At 43.7% G+C, this 18,960-nt stretch overlaps 1 protein-coding gene across 3 annotated transcripts in view; it reads left to right on the top strand.

Moving 5' to 3' along the window:
- Nucleotides 1-8,842: 8,842 nt before the first annotated feature.
- Nucleotides 8,843-18,960, top strand: part of GSS (glutathione synthetase) — a 33,235-nt gene continuing 23,117 nt past the window's right edge. For 2 of the 3 annotated variants that reach the window (XM_089896781.1, XM_089896782.1), the window contains exons 1-2: nt 8,843-8,928; nt 11,874-12,008. In XM_089896781.1, the coding sequence (XP_089752907.1) occupies nt 11,880-12,008 (129 nt within the window). In that variant the 5' untranslated portion in view covers nt 8,843-8,928; nt 11,874-11,879. The remainder of the gene's footprint in view (nt 8,929-11,873; nt 12,009-18,960) is intronic. The other variant, XM_022592605.2, reaches the window with a different exon arrangement.

The following is an 18,960-nucleotide window of genomic DNA, read 5'->3' as shown; positions in this document are numbered from 1 at the left end:
GGTGAGGTTGTGTCTCTGCCCTTGTGATCATGGTCAGTCAGCTTGGTAGGTGAGGGGCAGAGAGAGGCTCAATGAGTTGGGATTGGAAACCAACCCAAACAGTCTACCCTGGGTATCTTGAGGTGTGCAGGGTGACCCTGCACTCTCCCACATCTCAGGTTATACTGCAAACCTCTCTGTGAATCTGTACTTTGCTAACTTAAGGGTGAGAGGTCTCCCTGAGCACAGCCCTCAGTGTTTTTTTTTTTAATGGGTTGAAAATGTTGTTATTACAAATATCTCTATTTTCCTACCTAATTCTTTGGGCCTTAAATTTCACTTCCCAATCATTTTCCAATTGAAATTTTTCAGATAATTGTATAGTTACAATAATTTATAAGAAATAATACAGGACTTCCCTGGTGGCACAGTGGTTAAGAATCCACCTGCCAATGCAGGGGACACGGGTTCAAGCCCTGGTCCGGGAAGATCCCACATGCTGCGGAGCCACAAAGGCCATGCACCACAACTACTAAGCCTGTGCTCTAGAGCCTGAGAGCCACAGCTACTGAGCCCACGGGCCACAACTACTGAAGCCCGTGCGCTTAGAGCCTGTGCTCCGCAACAAGAGAGGCCACCACAATGAGAAGCCCATGCACCACAACAGAAGAGTAGCCCCCGCTCGCCGCAGCTAGAGAAAGCCTGCGCACCGCAGTGAAGACCCAATGCAGCCAAAAATAACTAAATAAAATAAATTTATAACAACAAAAGAAAATGTAAACTGGAATCACCCTATTTTTAAAAAAAAAAAAAAAAAAAAGAACCATCTTCCCCAGGGGCCTCTCACTCTGCCCCCTGCTGCCTTCTCCATGCCAGGCCCAGTGGATATTGCTACTTGCATTTCTCACCTACCCAAGCCTGGGCAAACTTCTCCTTTCTTTGCTGTCCTGGGTTTAGCTGAGCCAGGCTAACAATACAGCACAGTGCTTAAGAGTTCTGGAGTCAGACTGCCTGGGTACAAACCTTCAGTTACTCTGCCCCTTTGATCCTCTGTTCCTCATCTATAAAGCAGGAATAATAACAGCACCTACTCCACAGGGAATTAAATAATACCTATAAAAAGAAAAAGGTACAATGCCTCGCATGTGTTCAATACACAATCCTTACTATTATTTTTCTTATTATCATTATCATCATCCCCAAACTCAGTGAATAAATAAGGGAAATACAGGGACTTCCCTGGCGGTCCAGTGGTTAAGATTCTGAGCTTCCACTGAAGGGGGCACATGCCCGATCCCTGGTCAGGGAACAAAGATCCCACATGCCGTGAGGTGCAGCCAAAAAATAATAAAAATTGAAAACAAACAAAACAAAAAACCAAGGGAAATACAGAGACCATGAGAAGGTCCTCAAGAAAGGGTCATTCCTAAGACCGTGGGACCCCATTCTCATCATTACACAATTCCCTTCTGGCTTCTCTCTAGCTCCCTCCCTTCTTGGTGAAAGTGTGGGGAGATGGAAGGGCAAGACTATAGCCTCTCCCTGGGGTAAGGCTCCCATTGCTGGTTTCAAGGTGACAACTGCCTTTCCCCATATATATAGAGTTGTTGGTCTCACCCAGTGCTTCCTAGCTTCAGGGTCTCCCTACAAACAGCTGGCAGTCTAGGCCCAGAGCCCTGCCATCCTCTAGCCACAGAAGAATAGAGGGTCATCTCCTCATCAAAGAGCTGAATCCATTCTACTTTCATGCCATCCACCCACCCATGCAAATATTTACTGAAAAATAAACTTTGCTATTAATCTGGGAAATCCTAATGAGATATCATTTCACACCCACTAGCCTGGCACAATCAAAAAAGCCCAACAATACTGAGTCTTGGTGAGGATGCCGAATAAGGGAATTCTAATACATTGCTGGCAGGAGTGCAAATTTGTAAAACCACTTATGAGAGTAATTTTGTATTATCTAGTAAATCTGAATATGCCCATGACCTTCAACATACTGCACAAGGAGGCACATATTAGACTGTTTACCCTTTGTAACAGCAAAATAGTAGAGACAACCCCAAAGGATCATTCATAGGAGAAATGGTAAATGAAATGTGGTATTTTTATGCAATGAAACCTATAGAGCAGTGAAAACAAATGAACTAGTTACTCTTATCAACATGGATGAATCTCCCAGCATAAGGCTGAATGAGAAAATCAAGCTGCACAAGAACACACGTTACCATGTAAAGTCCCCCAAACAGGAAAAACAGTATCATATATTTTTTTAGAAACACACACCTAGTAAAAGGACTAAAAATGCATACGACCTACCTCGCACCATGAATCAAAGACCTAAATGTAACAGCAAAACCCATAAGTCTCACAGAAGACAGGTGTGAGTCTTCATGATTTTGGATTAGGCAATGGTTTCGTAGATATGACACTCTAAACATAAGCAACCTAAGCAAAAAAATAGATGAATTAGATTACATCAAAATTAAAAACGTTTGTGCTTCAAAGGACACTATCAAGGGGTGGGATAGGGAGGGTGGGAGGGAGACGCAAGAGAGAGGGGACATGGGCATGTATGTATACATACAGCTGATTCACTTTGTTATACAGCGGCAACTAACACAACAATGTAAAGCAATTATACTCCAATAAAGATATTTTAAAACACCCCAATTTCTTCAATATAAAGAAGCTGCATAAAATATATAGATATTTACCAAAAAAAAAAAAGACAACATCAAGAAACTGAAAAGAAAACCCACAGAATGGGAGAAAATATTTGCAAATCATATATCTGATAAGGGTCTGGTATCCAGAATATATAAAGAATTCTTAAAACTCAATAATATTTTTGCCTTTAAAATGGGTAAAAGGTTTTAATAGACATTTCCCCAAAGGATATATACAAATGGCCAATAAGCACACGAAAACACGCTCAATATCATTAGTCATTAGGGAAATGCAAATTGAAACCATAATGAGATACCACTTCACACCCATTAGGACTAGAAGCTTGTTGATAGATAAATGTTGGTGAAGATGTAAAAATTGAAACTCTCATACATTGCTGGTGGGAATGGAAAACAGTGCAGCCACTTTAGAAAACAGTCTGGCAGTTCCTCAAAAAGTTAAACATAGAGTTACCATATGACCCAGCAAGTCCACTTATATAACCAAGAGAATTGAAAACATATATCCACACAAAAACTTGTTCATAGCAGCATTATTTATAGCAAAAAGCAGAAACAACCCAAACGTCCACCAAGTGATGGATAAACAAAACGTGCTGTATTCACACAATGGAATACCATACCATAAAAAGGAATGAAATATTGATTCATACTACAACATGGATGAACCTTGAAAACATTATGGTAAGTGAAAGAAGCCAGACACAAAAGACCACATACAGGATTCCATTTATAGTAAATGTCCAGAACGGGCAAATCCATAGAGACAGAAAGCAGATTAGTGATTGCTGGGGCTGGAGACAGGGAGGAATGGGGGAGTGACTGATAATGAGTATGGGGTTCCTTTTGGGGGTGAAAATGTTCTAGAATTAGATAGTGGTGATGGTTGCACAATCTTGTGAACACACTAAAAGCCACTAAATTGTACACTTAAGCAGGTTGAATTTTATGGTATATGAATAAAAAAATGGCATAGGGGCTTCCCTGGTGGCGCAGTGGTTGAGAGTCCGCCTGCCGATGCAGGGGACAAGGGTTCGTGCCCCGGTCCGGGAAGATCCCACATGCCGCGGAGCGGCTGGGCCCGTGAGCCATAGCCGCTGAGCCTGCGCGTCCGGAGCCTGTGCTCCACAATGGAAGAGGCCACAACAGTGAGGGGCCCGCATACCGCAAAAAAAAGAAAAAAAATGGCATAGAATAATAAACACCAAATTCAGGAGACTCTTAACTTCGCCAGGGGTTGGGGAGGTGCAGTTGTAGAGGGGCACACAGGGGGCCTTCAGCTATATTAGCAGTTTTTATTTCGCAAGTGGGGTGGTGGGTATATGGTTGTCTGTTATACTAACATTTATACTTTTCTCAATGTTTTTATAATAAATAAAATTTAAAAGCATTTACTGAGTGTCAAGTAGGACCAGGCACTGGGCTACTTGGGTTGTATAATGGTGAGTAAAAGTGGATCTCACCCTTCCCAAAAGGTAGATAAAGATAAGTGGTGGGATTTCCCTGGTGGTCCAGTGGTTAAGAAGCTGTCTTGAGGGTTTCCCTGGTAGCACAGTGGTTAAGAATCCGCCTGCCAATGCAGGGGACACGGGTTCGAGCCCTGGTCCGGGAGGATCCCACATGCCGCGGAGCAACTAAGCCTGTGTGCCACAACTACTGAGCCTGTGCTCTAGAGCCCACGAGCCACAACTACTGAGCCCATGTGCCACAACTACTGAAGCCCACGTGCCTAGAGCCCATGCTCCACAACAAGAGAAGACACCACAATGAGAAGCCCGCGTACCACAACGAAGACCCAACACAGCCAAAAATAAATTAATTAATTTTAAAAAAATCTGTCTTGCAATGCAGGGGATGCCAGTTCGATCCCTGGTCAGGGAACTAAGATCCCACATGCCACAGAGCAACTAAGCCCTCGTGCTGCAAATACTGAGCCCACGTGCCACAACTACAGAGCCCATTCCCTCTGGAGCCCGCAAGCCACAACTAGAGAGCCTGTGCACCACAACTAGTGAGCCCACACGCTCTGGAGCTCCCGAGCCACAACTAGAAAGAAGCCCGTGCACCACAACGAACAGCCCGAGCACTGCAATGAAAGATCCCGTGTGCCGCAACTAAGACCCAATGCAGCCAATAAATAAATAAATAAATATTTTTTTAAAAAAACAATGGATAAGTAGTAAGCGGAAAAGAGGGGCTATAAGTAAGTTATCGCTCCTTTCTGGGCTCCTGTTTCCTCATGGGTGAAATGAGAGCTGGACTAGAAGCTTGTTGATAGAAAGTCTCTGAGGATCCTGGGTGCTGAGGAGTGTATCCCCTTTATCAGCTCACAGCTTCAAGAATTCATCATGCACGATGAGCACACAAGCCCTAGAGTCAGTCCTGGTGCCATCAATCACCCCAAGTGGGCCTAAGGTAAAGCCCAACTGAGTCTGTTTCTTCTCAGTAAAATAGAGACAGTAACTTCTCCCTCCCAGGATTACTGGGGCATGTAAATGAGATAACACATGTAAAGTGTCCGGGACAGGCCTGGCACACAGTAAATCCTCAACACATGGAAGAGCCCTCCCTTTGATTCCAAAGGCATTTCCTGAGTAGCATGGCTGGGCCAGGCCTGTGGTAGGTAGGGGCTGGAAGACACAGGAATTCCACTCTGAACGGCCAAGCAGTGGCCCCCAGTCAGGCGTGGAGACAGCCTCATAATTCCAGGCAGAGTGATGTCATTGCTAAAAAGAGACAGCAGCCACGTGCACAAATGCAGACCTCCGTGCAATGCAGACCCTGGGACGACACAGATGTCCCAGTCAAGAGGTCCAGTCTAGGCTTGGCCAGAGGCCCTTACAGGGGGAAAGGCAACATACAAAGAGATTGGCCTCCATTCACACTGCAGTGCAGCCCTCCTTGCCTTTTCCTTAAACTAATTTAGACTCAAATGTTCCCACAAACCCAACAGAGTTTGCAGTGGATTCAGAAGTCAGCTTTGGGAAGCCTGAGCTCGTGGCACATCCCAAGGTACGTGTGTAGGTGCACAATGGCTAAGAGTGTAAAGCTGCATGATCTTCGGCAAGTCAGGGCATTTCTTCAAGCCTCCAAGTCCCCAGCTGTAAAATGGACATGATAACAGTACTCACCTCATAGGTTTGTGGTGAAAGTGAGATAACAACTGTAAAGCCAGCAGCCAAGTACCCGGCACTTCACGAGCAGATCAAATAAAGACTAGTCATTGTTAGAAAAAAACCAAAAAACAGATTCCATTTTGAAAGTGAGGGAAGTGGGATTCAGAGAGGTGAGAAGTCTTGCCCATAGTCACACTGATAGTTTGTGGAGTCAGGATTTGAACTCAGGTCGGAGACATGAAAGGCTCAAGACATCATAAACTCGCTCTGCTCCAAAATCTTCAGCAGGTTCCCTGATGTCCACTAAAGGGAATCTATCCTTGCCATGGAGGGAGGAACCAGCAAAGGCTTGAGGCCAGAAGGACCTCGGGCAAGTTCCCTAATCCTGGATTCCTTGATCTGGGATCCCTGAGTAGGCCTGAAGAGGTCTCTGAATTCCTCCACATGGTCTGCTAAAAGTTTGTGTCTAATGGAGATTCTCAAAGGAACCTATGGCCTCAAAAGTAACAAACGACTGGCTTGACCTCACTTCCCATGTTTTCTTATCACCCAATGGAGATACAGTACCCACCTGGAAAGGCTGTGAGGGGATCAAATGAGATAGTTTATGAGAAGCACCTGAAACATCCCAAGCTTTCACTTAATGTTGGTTTCCTTCCCTTCCTCCCTCCCCAGCTTATTTCCATCAGTCGGCAAATATTATTGAGTATCTACTATTCCAGGTGCTGGGGGTAAAGTGGTGACCAAGACAGATATTGCCCCTGTTTTCATGGAGCTCACATTCTAGTGGAGGGAAACACATAAAATTAATAATTTCAGATACTAATAAGTGCTATGTAGAAAGTACACAGGAAAATGTGACACAGGCTGATCAGGTGGGGATGTCATCTGAGAAGGAAACATCTGAATGACAAGAAGGAGCCACTTATGCCAAGATTTAGAGGAAAAGCATCTGGACAGAGGGAGCAAGAAAGGCAAAGACTTGCTGGAAACATCTTTGGCCAAGAGCCCCTCACTTCCAGTCCCACCACAAACTGGATCCCCTTGAACAAGTCACATAACTTCTGAGGCTCAACTGCCACGTCTACAAAATGGGAATGAAAATACCTTACCTGCCACAATGTGAGAGGACACAACCAAAGGGGTGTTAAGGTCTGGGATCCTCCCCAAATCTCACAAATAGGCACATGATACACGTCATTTGGCACCCATCTTGGAAGAGGAGAACCTGCACAGAGAACCCTGGGTCATGATTTTTTAATTTCATGCTGCCCTAGAAATAGCTTCCTTTGTTCCTTGTTAGCCCGGTGGACTTTTTCTGGCACCTGGGGCCTATTATAGTAACTGCTGCTTCAGACTCTCCCTTAGGTACAAAAGCAGACAAAAGAGGGACATCATGAAATCACAGTTGTGGCAATAAACAGACCACCTATCCCTTCCTTCCCACCAACAAGACTGGAAAGCTCAGTCTGTCCTGTAGGTAATGTACATACTTTATTATTTTTAAAATATTTATGTATTTATTTATTTATTTAGGCTGCACTGGATCTTAGTTGCAGCACGTGGGATCTTCGTTGTGGCATGTGGGCTTCTTAGTTGAGGCATGCATGCAGGAGGATCTAGTTCCCCAACCAGGGATCCAGCCTGGTTCGCCTGCATTGGGAGCAAGCAGTCTTACCCACTGGACCACCAGGGAAGTCCCACATACTTTATTTAAGGAGTTGGAAACATCCTGTACTCTGGATTGGGCCGCTGATTTACAATCAGTCGGAGTTCTCTCTCCTAAATATCTCTTTAATCTGTCCCCTTCTCTCCATCTTCTCGGCCCCGCCTCATCATCTCACACCTTAACTACCTCTGAGATCTCTCTCTGGCCTTGGTCTCCCCACTTACAAACCATTTGCCATGCTGTAACCAGAACCTAACACACCATGTCTCCCTCTTCCTTAATATCCTTAGACAACTCATTGGACAAATGCTAAACTTCTTAACCTAGCATCCAAGGCTCCCTCCCCAAGACTGAGCTCCTAAAAGCCTGCTCCAACCCCCAGACCCTCCTCAGTATCTACACCACACTCCTCATTGTCTCTAAAACAAGACTAGCCACATTCAGGATTACTTGCCTTTGCTGTTTCTGCTCCTGCTACTTGGTACACTAGCCCCTTTCCTGCCTCTAACCTCCCCCCCTACTTCCTTCACTGTTTACACACGCTTACCTGTCCTTCAAGACCCCAAAAGCCTTCCCTACTTCCCCAGAAAAACACTGTTTACCTGTCTACCTTTTTAATCAGATGTGAAAGCCAGGGCTCTGTCTTATTCATGGTTAATTCCCCAGAGCCCAGACTGATAAATTCAGTTTAATTAAAATTCATATCAGGTGCTTCAGACTGAGAAGAATCCTATCACAATCCAGAAAGAAGGCACAGTTAAAGAACTGGGGAGCTGCCAAGGGGTGAGATGGAGGTAGGGATAAAAAAACCTGCATTAAAAAAAAAAAAACTGCACCAGATCCTGATGCGAGTGATATTGGACATTTTGTGAAACACTGGATCACCCTCAAACGTTCCTAACGTTAAAACTGCTGGAAAAATGAAATTACTTTCCTTTTGCCATTAAGGCTTTTCCTGCAGCTGTCCCAGGGTTGGAGAAATCGGGTGTTCTTTTCTGGGACCCAGCTGGGTTCCAACACTGGCTCAGCCTTTAACGTGTTATGGGACCCTGCGCTGGGCTCTGTCTCTGTCTCTGGGCCTCTATTACCACACCCACTACCACCAACTGTGTGTCCCCAAGGTAGTGACTGTCCCATTCTGAGTATCAGTTTCCCCATCTTGCGTCGGAAGTCAGCAATTCCGACACCCTACGAGCTTCCGCTTTTCAAACCCGTAGCTCCCGGCGGCCCCAACACGACTCCTCCCTTCCTTCCCAAGGTGCTGTTCCAAAGCTGTCCTCACACGGACCGCCCCTTCCCAGCCACCGTCCAGCTCCACTGCTCTTTAAGCCCTGCCTGGGGGGGGGGGGGGGTGGGGGGGGGTTGGGGGGGGACGCGCAAGCGCGTTGGATCACATCGAGGCCCCGCCCCCTGAAGCTCCGGTAAAGGCGCGAGGGGGCCTGAGTACGGAGAGCTGCAGGACGACTAACGAGTAGGTTGGGGCACGGCAACGGCGGCCGGCAAGGGTCACGTTTCTTCGGGAGGAAACCATGAGGGAGGGGTCTGTCAGCGATTGGAGCCCCGGAGACCAGGAGATGTCGCAGCTCATACCCATGGCAGGGACCTAGAAGCTGGTGTCCAGTGAGGGGGTGGGGCTGGTGCTTCTCGATTGCAGATTTCCTAGATCTCCTGACTCCATATTGTGCTGGTGTCGGGCACTCGGTGCCGGTGAGACTAGAGCCGGGTTTTTTTTTTTTTTAAACAACAAAAGTGGAAGCGATTAGAACCAAACTTTGCCTCTGGTGGGAGCGAGCGGGCCGTGAGGTGGGGCAGGCCTGGGCAGGAGACCGTGTTGTTGCCCCGGGCCTCACGCAGGCATTGGCCCTTGGCTTTTTTTTTTTTTTTTTTTTTTTTTTTTTTTTTTTTGCGGTGCACAGGCCTCTCTCCGTTGTGGCCTCTCCCGTCGCGGAGCACAGGCTCCGGACGCGCAGGCCCAGCGGCCATGGCCCACAGGCCCAGCCGCTCCGCGGCACGCGGGATCCTCCCGGACCGGGGCACGAACCCATGTCCCCTGCATAGGCAGGCGGACTCCCAACCACTGCGCCACCGGGGAAGCCCCGCCCTTGGCTTTTAAGTCCGACCGGGGTTTTCTTGTGGGCGTGTTAAGGCTTTTGGTGATCTGGCTCCAGTATGTCATTCATTCATCATTCTTTCATTTAACATTCATTGAATACTGTAGTAGGCGCTGGAGCTAGAGAAGTGATCAAGACACACTATTCCCAATGATACAGGGAAAATTAATGGGTCGTAGAAAGAAGCCCTGGGCGGGGAACAGGGACGGCTTCTGAAACTAAGTCGTGAGCGGTGGGGATTGTCCCAAAGAGAGACGACAGCAAATGCCAAGGCCTGGAAGCGGGAGACTAGCCGGTGTGTCCTGAAGATACATCACTCCGAATCTGTTTCGTGCCTAGGGAAGAGATGGTGGTAGTCGGAACCACCCCTCCTAACGGTGAAGGTGGAGAGAAATCAAGGAATTCAGAGTACTGTATACTGAGATAGAATCCACAGGATTTGGGGAGAATGGGGTGTAGGAAAGACGTATGTACAAGGCTTGGGTGCCTGGGTCGGGTTCATCAAGAGTAGGAGCAGATTTATGGGGAGACAACAACACATTCTATTCTGGTTCTATGGAGACGCTCAGTAAGCAGTTGGATATTCTCCGTTGAAGGTCAGGAAAAGCACTGCAGTGAAGTTATAGATTCGAGTGACATCAGCAAAACAGAAATAAAGCCACAAGAAGGATTGAGACTGTAGAATGAGAAAAACAAAGGGCCCAAGTAGCACTTCTCATAGTAATTATTTTTGTCTTATCTTTTTCTGCGTCCTCAGTCAGGGTCCTGGCATTAGATGCCAATCAGCGTTTATGCCAGCTAAACAAAAACCCAACAGCAGGCGGAGATAATAGAATCCCAGAGTTGTGAAGAGATGGGGGCCAATGGAGGGTTCCATTGCTCTAATGTCAGAGTCACAGGTTCTAGTCTTGGCTCTGCCACCAGGCTGCTGGTTGACCTCTGACAAGTCTTCTACCTGTAAAGTAGGTACAGCCAAAAAAGAAGCTCCCATGTATAGAGCTTCAAACACTGCTAAGGAACTACACACAGGTTTTTTTTTTTCATTTTATCCACATGGTGACCTTATTTATAAAGGAAGTAATTATTATGGATTCAAACCCAGGTCTGACTGACCTCAGAGCTTTGTTCTCTACTACGACTGCCCTTATCTATGTCTCACCTGACAGGGTTGTTGTCAGGACCCTCTTGAAATCACATGCTCATTCTTTCAAAACATTGTGCTGAGGCTGACAGACTATCATTATTGGTCTAGCACCAGTTCTGTCATGGGGAGTGGGGGATGGAGCTGAACGTGATGGAGGTTACTTGTCATTCTCCAGCTCTCTTCCTGGGACCACTGAGCTGGGCAGCCATGTTCTAATGACTGGTGTTTCCAGATTTTTATCCAGATTTTCTTACACCCCTGGGGCCTGCTGCAAAATCAGTGAGTGTCAAAGTGTGAGCTGGTTCACCCTGTGTGTCTCTGGCAGCCAGTTGGACTCCTCCTGTTACATTGGGCACTTGGGTTTCAATTATTTCTATCCTGCTAATATGATTTCTCAAGAATATTTTCTGTCTTTTGGTTCTATGATGATAGATGTCCATACAAGGAATGTAATCATTTCCTGCTAGTGAGTTTGCCTCTGGTTAGTATGAGGGAGGAGTTCACCTTATTTGCATTTAATAGTATTCCACAAAGAGCTCCTTTCCCCCACTCCCACATAATTTATTTGAAACCTGCCGACATGGGTTGTTGGAGCTAGAAGGGAAATTAATAATATATTGCAGCAGTTCCTGTCCCAGGAAAATTTATTAAAAGTACAGAGCTTCAGCCCTTCCCTCCCCTCAGACCTCTTGAATCAGAATCTCTAGTAGGGCCCAGGAATCTGTATTCTTTTCCAAGCTCTCCAGAATATTCAGCCGGTTTAGAAACCATGGTCTACCCCAGACCCCTTGTTTCACAGGTAGAGAACCTGCAGCTCTGGGAGGAGAAAGAACTTGCCACGATCACATATGTTATTAGTGCCTCTTTCTCCAATGGAAAGCATTGGGCTGGGAGTCCAGAGACCCGAGTTCAAGTCCAGGTTTTACTAGTCATTACATTGGGCAAGTCATCTCTCTGAGCCTCCGCTTCCTTACTGTGAGAATAAGGTCATCATTGGATTAGGACTCAAAAGAAGGAGTGTCAGTGGAAATGCTTTGTCAAGCTTTCCATTTTGTGCTCATGGAAATTGTTAAGAACTGCCAGCCAGTGTTCACTCCCCGTACCACACTGCCAGTTGCGGGGCCCCAGGCCATCTGTCAGCCCTTCTCTCTCCTGTTGCAGGTCGGGATGGCCACCGGCTGGGGGAGCCTCTTGCAGGATGAACAGCAGCTGGAGGAGCTAGCAAGGCAGGCTGTGGACCGGGCCCTGGCGGAGGGAGTGTTGCTGAGGACCTCACAAGAGCCCAGCTCCTCGGATGTAAGCCCCTGACCCCTCCTCACAGCACTGACCACACTGCTTGGATCCTACTAGGCCCCTGCCAGGCTGGAGGCAGCTCCTTTGGATTATCTTTTTTTTCAGTAACTAAAATTGATCTCTAGAAGTATGTGAAGTTAAAAAGCACCATGCTGGAGTAATCAAATTTAAGTCTGGGGCTTGACGTGTGACTTAGGCAAGTTACATAGCCTCTCTCAGCTACAGTTTCTTCAAATATAAAAAGGAATAATAATGAGGACTACCTCATGGAGTTGGTAAGAGAATTAGGTAATTCATGTGAAGCACCTTGCCCAGTAAACTGTTATTTTTTAAGGGCCCCTAGTCACACTGCCTTCCCTGTAATTAGTTTGTGGTATATCCTTCCAGGTCGTTCTCTGTGCATTTACATACATATATATGTATATAAAGAAATACAGTTGACCCTTGAACAGTGCTGTGGTTAGGGGTGCCAGCCTTCTGCGCAGTTGAAAATCTGCATATAACTTATAGTCGGCCCTCCATATATGTGGTTCCTCTGTATCAGAGGTTCAGCATCCATGGATTCAACCAACCTCAGATTGCGTAGTACTGTAGTATCCACTACTGAAAAGAATCTGCGTATAAGTGGACTTGTGCAGTTCAAACCCATGTTGTTCAAGGGTCAACTGTATATAGTTTTTAAAAGACAAATTGGATGATATATATTATGCTGTGATATATTTTTGTTTTCTTTTCATTTAACAATCTGTCTTGAACTCTTTCCAACTCCCTCCGTAAAGGTCAGCTTCATTCTGATGCATAGGATTCCAAGTGTGAATGGATCACAGTTTAGCTTTCCTCTACTGATGGCTGTTCTGGTGATTTCTAATGTTTTATGACTACAAATAGCCCTACAGGGAACGTCCACGTACATGCCTGTTTGGGCACCTGTATGAGTGTTTCTCTAGGGTTGATACATAAAAGTAGAACTGCTTAGTCTAAACCACATCTTTAAAAAATCTCGTCCTTTAAAAGAGAAAAACTTTTAATTTTGTGACTAAGTAAGACATTTTCAGGCTTCAAAATTCAAAGAGTTTACAGTTTAACCCTCCCTTCCACATTCCCTAGCCACTCACTTCTCCCTCCCTGAAGGCTTTAGTATTCTTGTTTATTCTTTTAAACAAGAAAATACGTATATATTCCTTTTCCCCATTTTTTACACAAAGAAGCATATTAGACAAGCTCTTCTAGCCTTAACATATACCTTATGATTATCCACATTAGTAACTAAGCCACATACTTTTTTTTAAAACAAATTTATAAATTTATTTATTTATGACTGCTTTGGGTCTTCGTTGCTGCACGCAGGCTTTCTCTAGTTGCTGTGAGTGGGGGCTACTCTTCGTTGTGGCACACGGGCTTCTCATTATGGTGGCTTCTCTTGTTGCGGAGCATGGGCTCTAGGCGCGTGGGCTTCAGTAGTTGTGATACACGGGCTCAGTAGTTGTGGCTCGCGGGCTCTAGAGCACAGGCTCGGTAGTTGTAGCGCACGGGCTTAGTTGCTCTGCGGCATGTGGGATGTGGGATCCTCCCGGACCAGGGGTCGAACCCGTGTCCCCTGCATTGGCAGGTGGATTCTTAACTACTGCGCCACCAGGGAAGTCCCAAGCCACATACTTTTTTTACCAAGCCACATATTCTTTTGTCTCTGTGTGCCCAGAACCTAGTTAAGGGCCTGATAGAGAGTCCAAATTCAATAACTGTTTACTGAGGCCCAAGTGAATGAGAATGGCTGTCGCCTAAGGTGGGCTGATACTATAAAAAGTCTGCCTCTGGCTTTGGGAATATAATTGCATGGTTTGTGAACTTCAGATTTTGTGAACTTCTTGTGTGAACCCATGATGAAGCACCTTCCACTCCGAGATTTTATTTCTTCTGTTAATCAATAGGTATTGTGTGCAGGTCCAACAGCTGGTCCTTTTGGAAGTCAATGGAGCCTAGAAAAGGCACAGTCCTCAGTGAGATTTCCAGTCCAGAGAAAAAAGACAGGAAATGTGTGTATGTGTATGTATGTGTGGGGGATTTCATTCCAAATCTTTACCAGGTGCCTGTTCTATGCCTGGCCATTCTAGGCACTGAAGACACAGGTGAGTCAGCCAGAGGCTCTGACCTCTGGAGCTCATGGTCTAGTTGGAGAATGTACTACAAGACAAAATTAAATAATGTCAGTTCTGGAGACTTCCATGGTGGCCCACTGGTTAAGACTTCACCTTCCAATGTAGGGGGTACGGGTTCGATCCCTGGTCGGGGAGCTAAGATACCACATGCCTTGTGGCCAAAAAACCAAAACGTAAAACAGAAGCAATATTGTAACAAATTCAATAAAGACTTTAAAAATGGTCCACATCAGGGGCTTCCCTGGTGGCTCAGCGGTTGAGAGTCTGCCTGCTGATGCAGGGGACACGGGTTCGTGTCCGGTCTGGAAGGATCCCACATGCCACGGAGCAGCTGGGCCCGTGAGCCGTGGCAGCTGAGCCTGCGCGTCTGGAGCCTGTGCTCCACGACGGGAGGGGCCACAGCAGTGAGAGGCCAGCATACCGAAAAAAAAAAAAAGGTCCACATCAAAAAAAGTCTTTAAAAAAATAATAATGTCAGTTCTATGATTGAGTATTTACTACCTGCCAGGCACTATTCTAAACATTTTGGAATCTCTAACTCATTTAATCCGCACCACAGCAGAGATGAGGAAACCAAGACCCAGAGAAGTTAAGTAACTTCCCAGAGGTCATTTAAATGGTGGTATAATTGGCAGAGCCAGAATTCAAATCCAAGGAGTTTGCCTCCTGAGTCCATGCTCTGAAATTACATTTTTTACTGCCTCTCCCAGGATACTGTATAGGACACCTGGAAGAAGGATCAATTCATTAGTAGTATTTGAACTATATCTTAAAAGACAAATCACAGAAAGGAACAGCATAGCAGAGGCCCCAAAGAAGGAAAAGGCAAAACATGTTCAAGAGAATGCAGCTGAATGCAGGGGACATAAGTGGATATAGTGGGAAAGAGTCAGGCCAAAGTCAGACAGCCAAGAGGCTTTGGGTACTGGGCAGAAGAAGAGTGTGAACTTTATCCTGTAGATCAGGCCTACAGACCAGCCACGTGCAGATTAAATAGTTGGCTTCTGCAGTGTTTAGAGAGTTAAGTTATTTTTTAAAATACATGACCAGGGTACAAAATTCAAAAGGGTATTCAGTGTAGAATAAGTCCTTCCTCCAGTAATGGTTTTCCCTCCCCAGAGGCAAGCATTGTTAACAGGTTTTTCACCAGATTGTCTTTAAAAAGTCAGAGCCAACATTTTTTTTTTATTGAAGTACAGTTGACTTACAATATTGTGTTAGTTTCAGGTGTACAGCATAGTGTTTCAGTATTTTTGCAGATTATACTCCATTATAGGTTATTACAAGGGATTGGGTATAATTACCTCTGCTATACAGTATAGTCTTGTTGCTTATCTATTTTATATATAGTAGTTTGTTTCTGTTAATCCCATACCCCTAATTTGTCCCTCCCCCCTTTGGTAACCACATATAGAAACCCCTTTGTTTTCTATATCTGTGAATCTGTTTTGCATATACATTCATTTGTATTATTTTTTAGATTCTATAAATAAGTGACATTATACAGTATGCTGATATCATACTGACTTATTTCACTAAGCATAATATCTCCACTTTGTTGCAAATGGCAGAATTTCATCCGTTTTATTGCTGAGTAGTATTCCATTGAATATATATACCATGTCTTCTTTATCCACTCATCTGTTGATAGATACTTAGGTTACTTCCATATCTTGGCTATTATAAATAGTGTTGCTGTGAACATTAGGGTGTATGTTTCTGAATTAGTGTTTTCATTTTCTTCGGATATGTAGCCAGGAATGGAATTGCTGGATCATATGGTAGTTCTGTTTTCAGTTTTTTGAGTAACCTCCATACTGTTTTCTATACTAGCTGAAACAATTTACATTCCCACCAACAGTGTATGAGGGTTCCTTTTTCTCCACATCCTCTCCAACATTTGTTATTTGTAGTCTTTTTGATGATAGCCATTCTGACAGGTGTGAAGTGATATCTCATTGTAGTTTTGATTTGCACTTCTCTAATTAGTGATCTTGAGCATCTTTTCATGTGCCTGTTAGCCATCTGTATGTCTTCTTTGAAGAAATGTCTATTCAGGTTTTCTGCCCATTTTTTGATTGGGTTGTTTGTTTTTTTGATATTGAGTTATATGAGCTGTTTGTATATTTTGGATATTAACCCCATGTCAGTCGCATCATTTGCAAATATCTTCTACCATTCCGTAGGTTGTCTTTTCATTTTGTGTTACATCAAAGAGTGTTCCACCTGTGTTCTCTTCTAGGAATTTTATGGTTTCAGGTCTTACATTTAGGTTTTTAAACCATTTTGAGTTTATTTTTGAATATGGTATGAGGGAATGTTCTAATCTCATTGTTTTACATTTGGCTGTCCAGTTTTCCCAGCACCACTTATTGAAGAGACCGTCTTTTCTTCATTGCATATTCCTGCTTCCTTTGTGGTAGATTAATTGACCATAGGTACATGGGTTTATTTCTGGCTCTGTATTCTGTTCCATTGATCTATGTGTCTGTTTTTCTAACAATACCATGCTGTTCTGATTACTCTAGCTTTGTAGTATAGTCTGAAGTCTGAGAGGGTTATACCTCCAGCTTTGTTCTTTTTTCTCAGGATTGCTTTGCAATTCAGGGTCTTTTATGGTTCCATATAAATTTTAGGATTATTTGTTCTAGTTCTGTGAAAAATGTCATGAGTGTTTTGATAGGGATTGCATTAAGTCTGTAGGTTGCTTTGGGTAGTATGACCATTTTAACAATATTAATTCTTCCAATCTAAGAGGATGGGCTATCTTTCCATTTCTTTGAATCATCTTCAGTTCCCTTCATCAATATTTTTATAGTTTTTAGAGTATAAGTCTTTTACCTTTTTGGTTAAATTTATTGCTAGGGATTTTATTTTTTTGAGATTTTAAACAGGATTGTTTTTTACTTTCTCTTTCTGATATTTCATTATTAGTATGTAGAAATGCAACAGATTTCTGTATATTAATCTTGTATCCTGCTATCTTGCTGAATTCATTTACTAGTTCTAATAGTTTTGGGGTGGAGACTTTAGGGTTCTCCATATAACGTATCATGTCATCTGCAAATAGTGATAGTTTTACCTCTTCACTTCCAATTTGGATACCTTTTATTTCTTTTTCTTGTCTGATTGCTGTGGGTAGGACTTCCAATACTAGGTTAAATAGAAACAGTGAGAGTGGGCATACTTGTTCCTGAACTCAGCAAGAAGGGTTTCAGCTTTTCATTGTTGAGTATTACGTTGGCTGTGGGTCTATCATAAATGGCCTTTATTATGTTGAGGTATGTTTCTTGTATACCCACTTTGATGAGTTTTTATCATGAATGGATGTTAAATTTTGTGAAATGTGTTTTTTGTGTCTATTGAGATGGTCATGTGATTTTTATCCTTCCTTTTGTTAATGTAGTGTATCACATTGATTGATCTGTGAATGTAGAACCATCCTTGTGACCCTGGAATAAATCCAGCTTGATCATGGTGTATGATCCTTTTTATGTATTGTTGGATCCAGTTTGATAATATTTTGTCGAGAATTTTTGCATCTATATTCATCAAAGATATTGGCCTGTAATTTTCTTTATTTGTAGTGTCTTTGTCTGGTTTTGGTATCAGTGTAATGGTGACCTTGTAGAATGAATTTGGGAGTGCTCCAGTCTCTTCAATTTTTTGGAATAGTTTGAGAAAGATAGGTATTTGTTCTTCTTTGTATGTTTGGTGGAATTTCCCTGTGAAGCCATCCAGTCCTGGACTTCTGTTTGCTGGGAGTATTTTTATTACAAATTCAATTTCACTTCTAGTGATTGCTCTGTTCAAGTTGTTTCTTCTTGATTCAGTCTTGGCAGGTTGTATATTTCAAGAAATTTGTCTGTTTCTTCTAGGTTGTCCAATTTGTTGGCATATGACTGTTCATAGTATTCTCTTATGATTTTTTATATCTCTGTGGTATCAGTTGTTATTTCTCCTCTTTCATTTCTTATTTTGTTTATTCAACATTTTTTAAAATCATGAAATTAAACAAAAAAGCTCTAAATACCCAGCTTATCTTGAAAAATCAGGTCATTTGGCAATCCTGGCTCACTTTCCTTCATAGCAGCAATTGGCTAGAGTGGAGTTATGACTGCCCCCTTTAGATAAGGTGGGGTTCTTACTTCTGTCACTCTCTGTTGTATTGTTTTCCTGGCTGTGAAGATGAGTGTTTATTGCCATGCATGTGCTATAGTTTTTCTTATAACAGAAGAATATGACTCTATGTCTGTGTGTCTATCGAAAGTGAAAAGACTGTGTTTCAGCCTTTAGCCTATGGACAGCAGAAAACAGCGCTATCCTATTGATCCCAAATCAAGTGGGCATAATGAGTCACGTGGACAGAGGCAGAAGGAAGTCTTAACAGAAAAACTCTTTGGGAGTTTTTCATGCCACATGAGATTTGTTGGAGGAGTCAGAGTTCTGAGCTTTAAAACCAAGGAAATACCCCTGCAGTTTTCACACATGCACTCAGTGTATTAAGTCACCCCTTACGTATGTGCAGTATTTCCCACTCTAACTCCTAAAGGCTTCAAGCTGAAAAAAACCTTACTCTCACAAACACCCTTCCTTAATTTTGTCTTAAATTGATGCTGAGGATGGCAATTTAGGAATTATTTTGAAAATTTTAATTGGATTTACATTAATTACCTGACATTTCTACTTTTAGAAATTTATGAACCTTCTCACACACAAAATAGCTAGAATGTATATTCTAGGATGTTCATGGAAACATCAAGGTGTAATGGAGGAAACAAAGGAAACCACCTTGATGT

This window comes from Delphinapterus leucas, chromosome 15 (genome assembly GCF_059928025.1).
Source record: "Delphinapterus leucas isolate spDelLeu-1000000601 "Yukka" chromosome 15, BTC_Dleu_Yukka2, whole genome shotgun sequence".
Taxonomy (NCBI): domain Eukaryota; kingdom Metazoa; phylum Chordata; class Mammalia; order Artiodactyla; family Monodontidae; genus Delphinapterus; species Delphinapterus leucas.
This window is presented reverse-complemented; position numbering and strand designations above follow the sequence as displayed.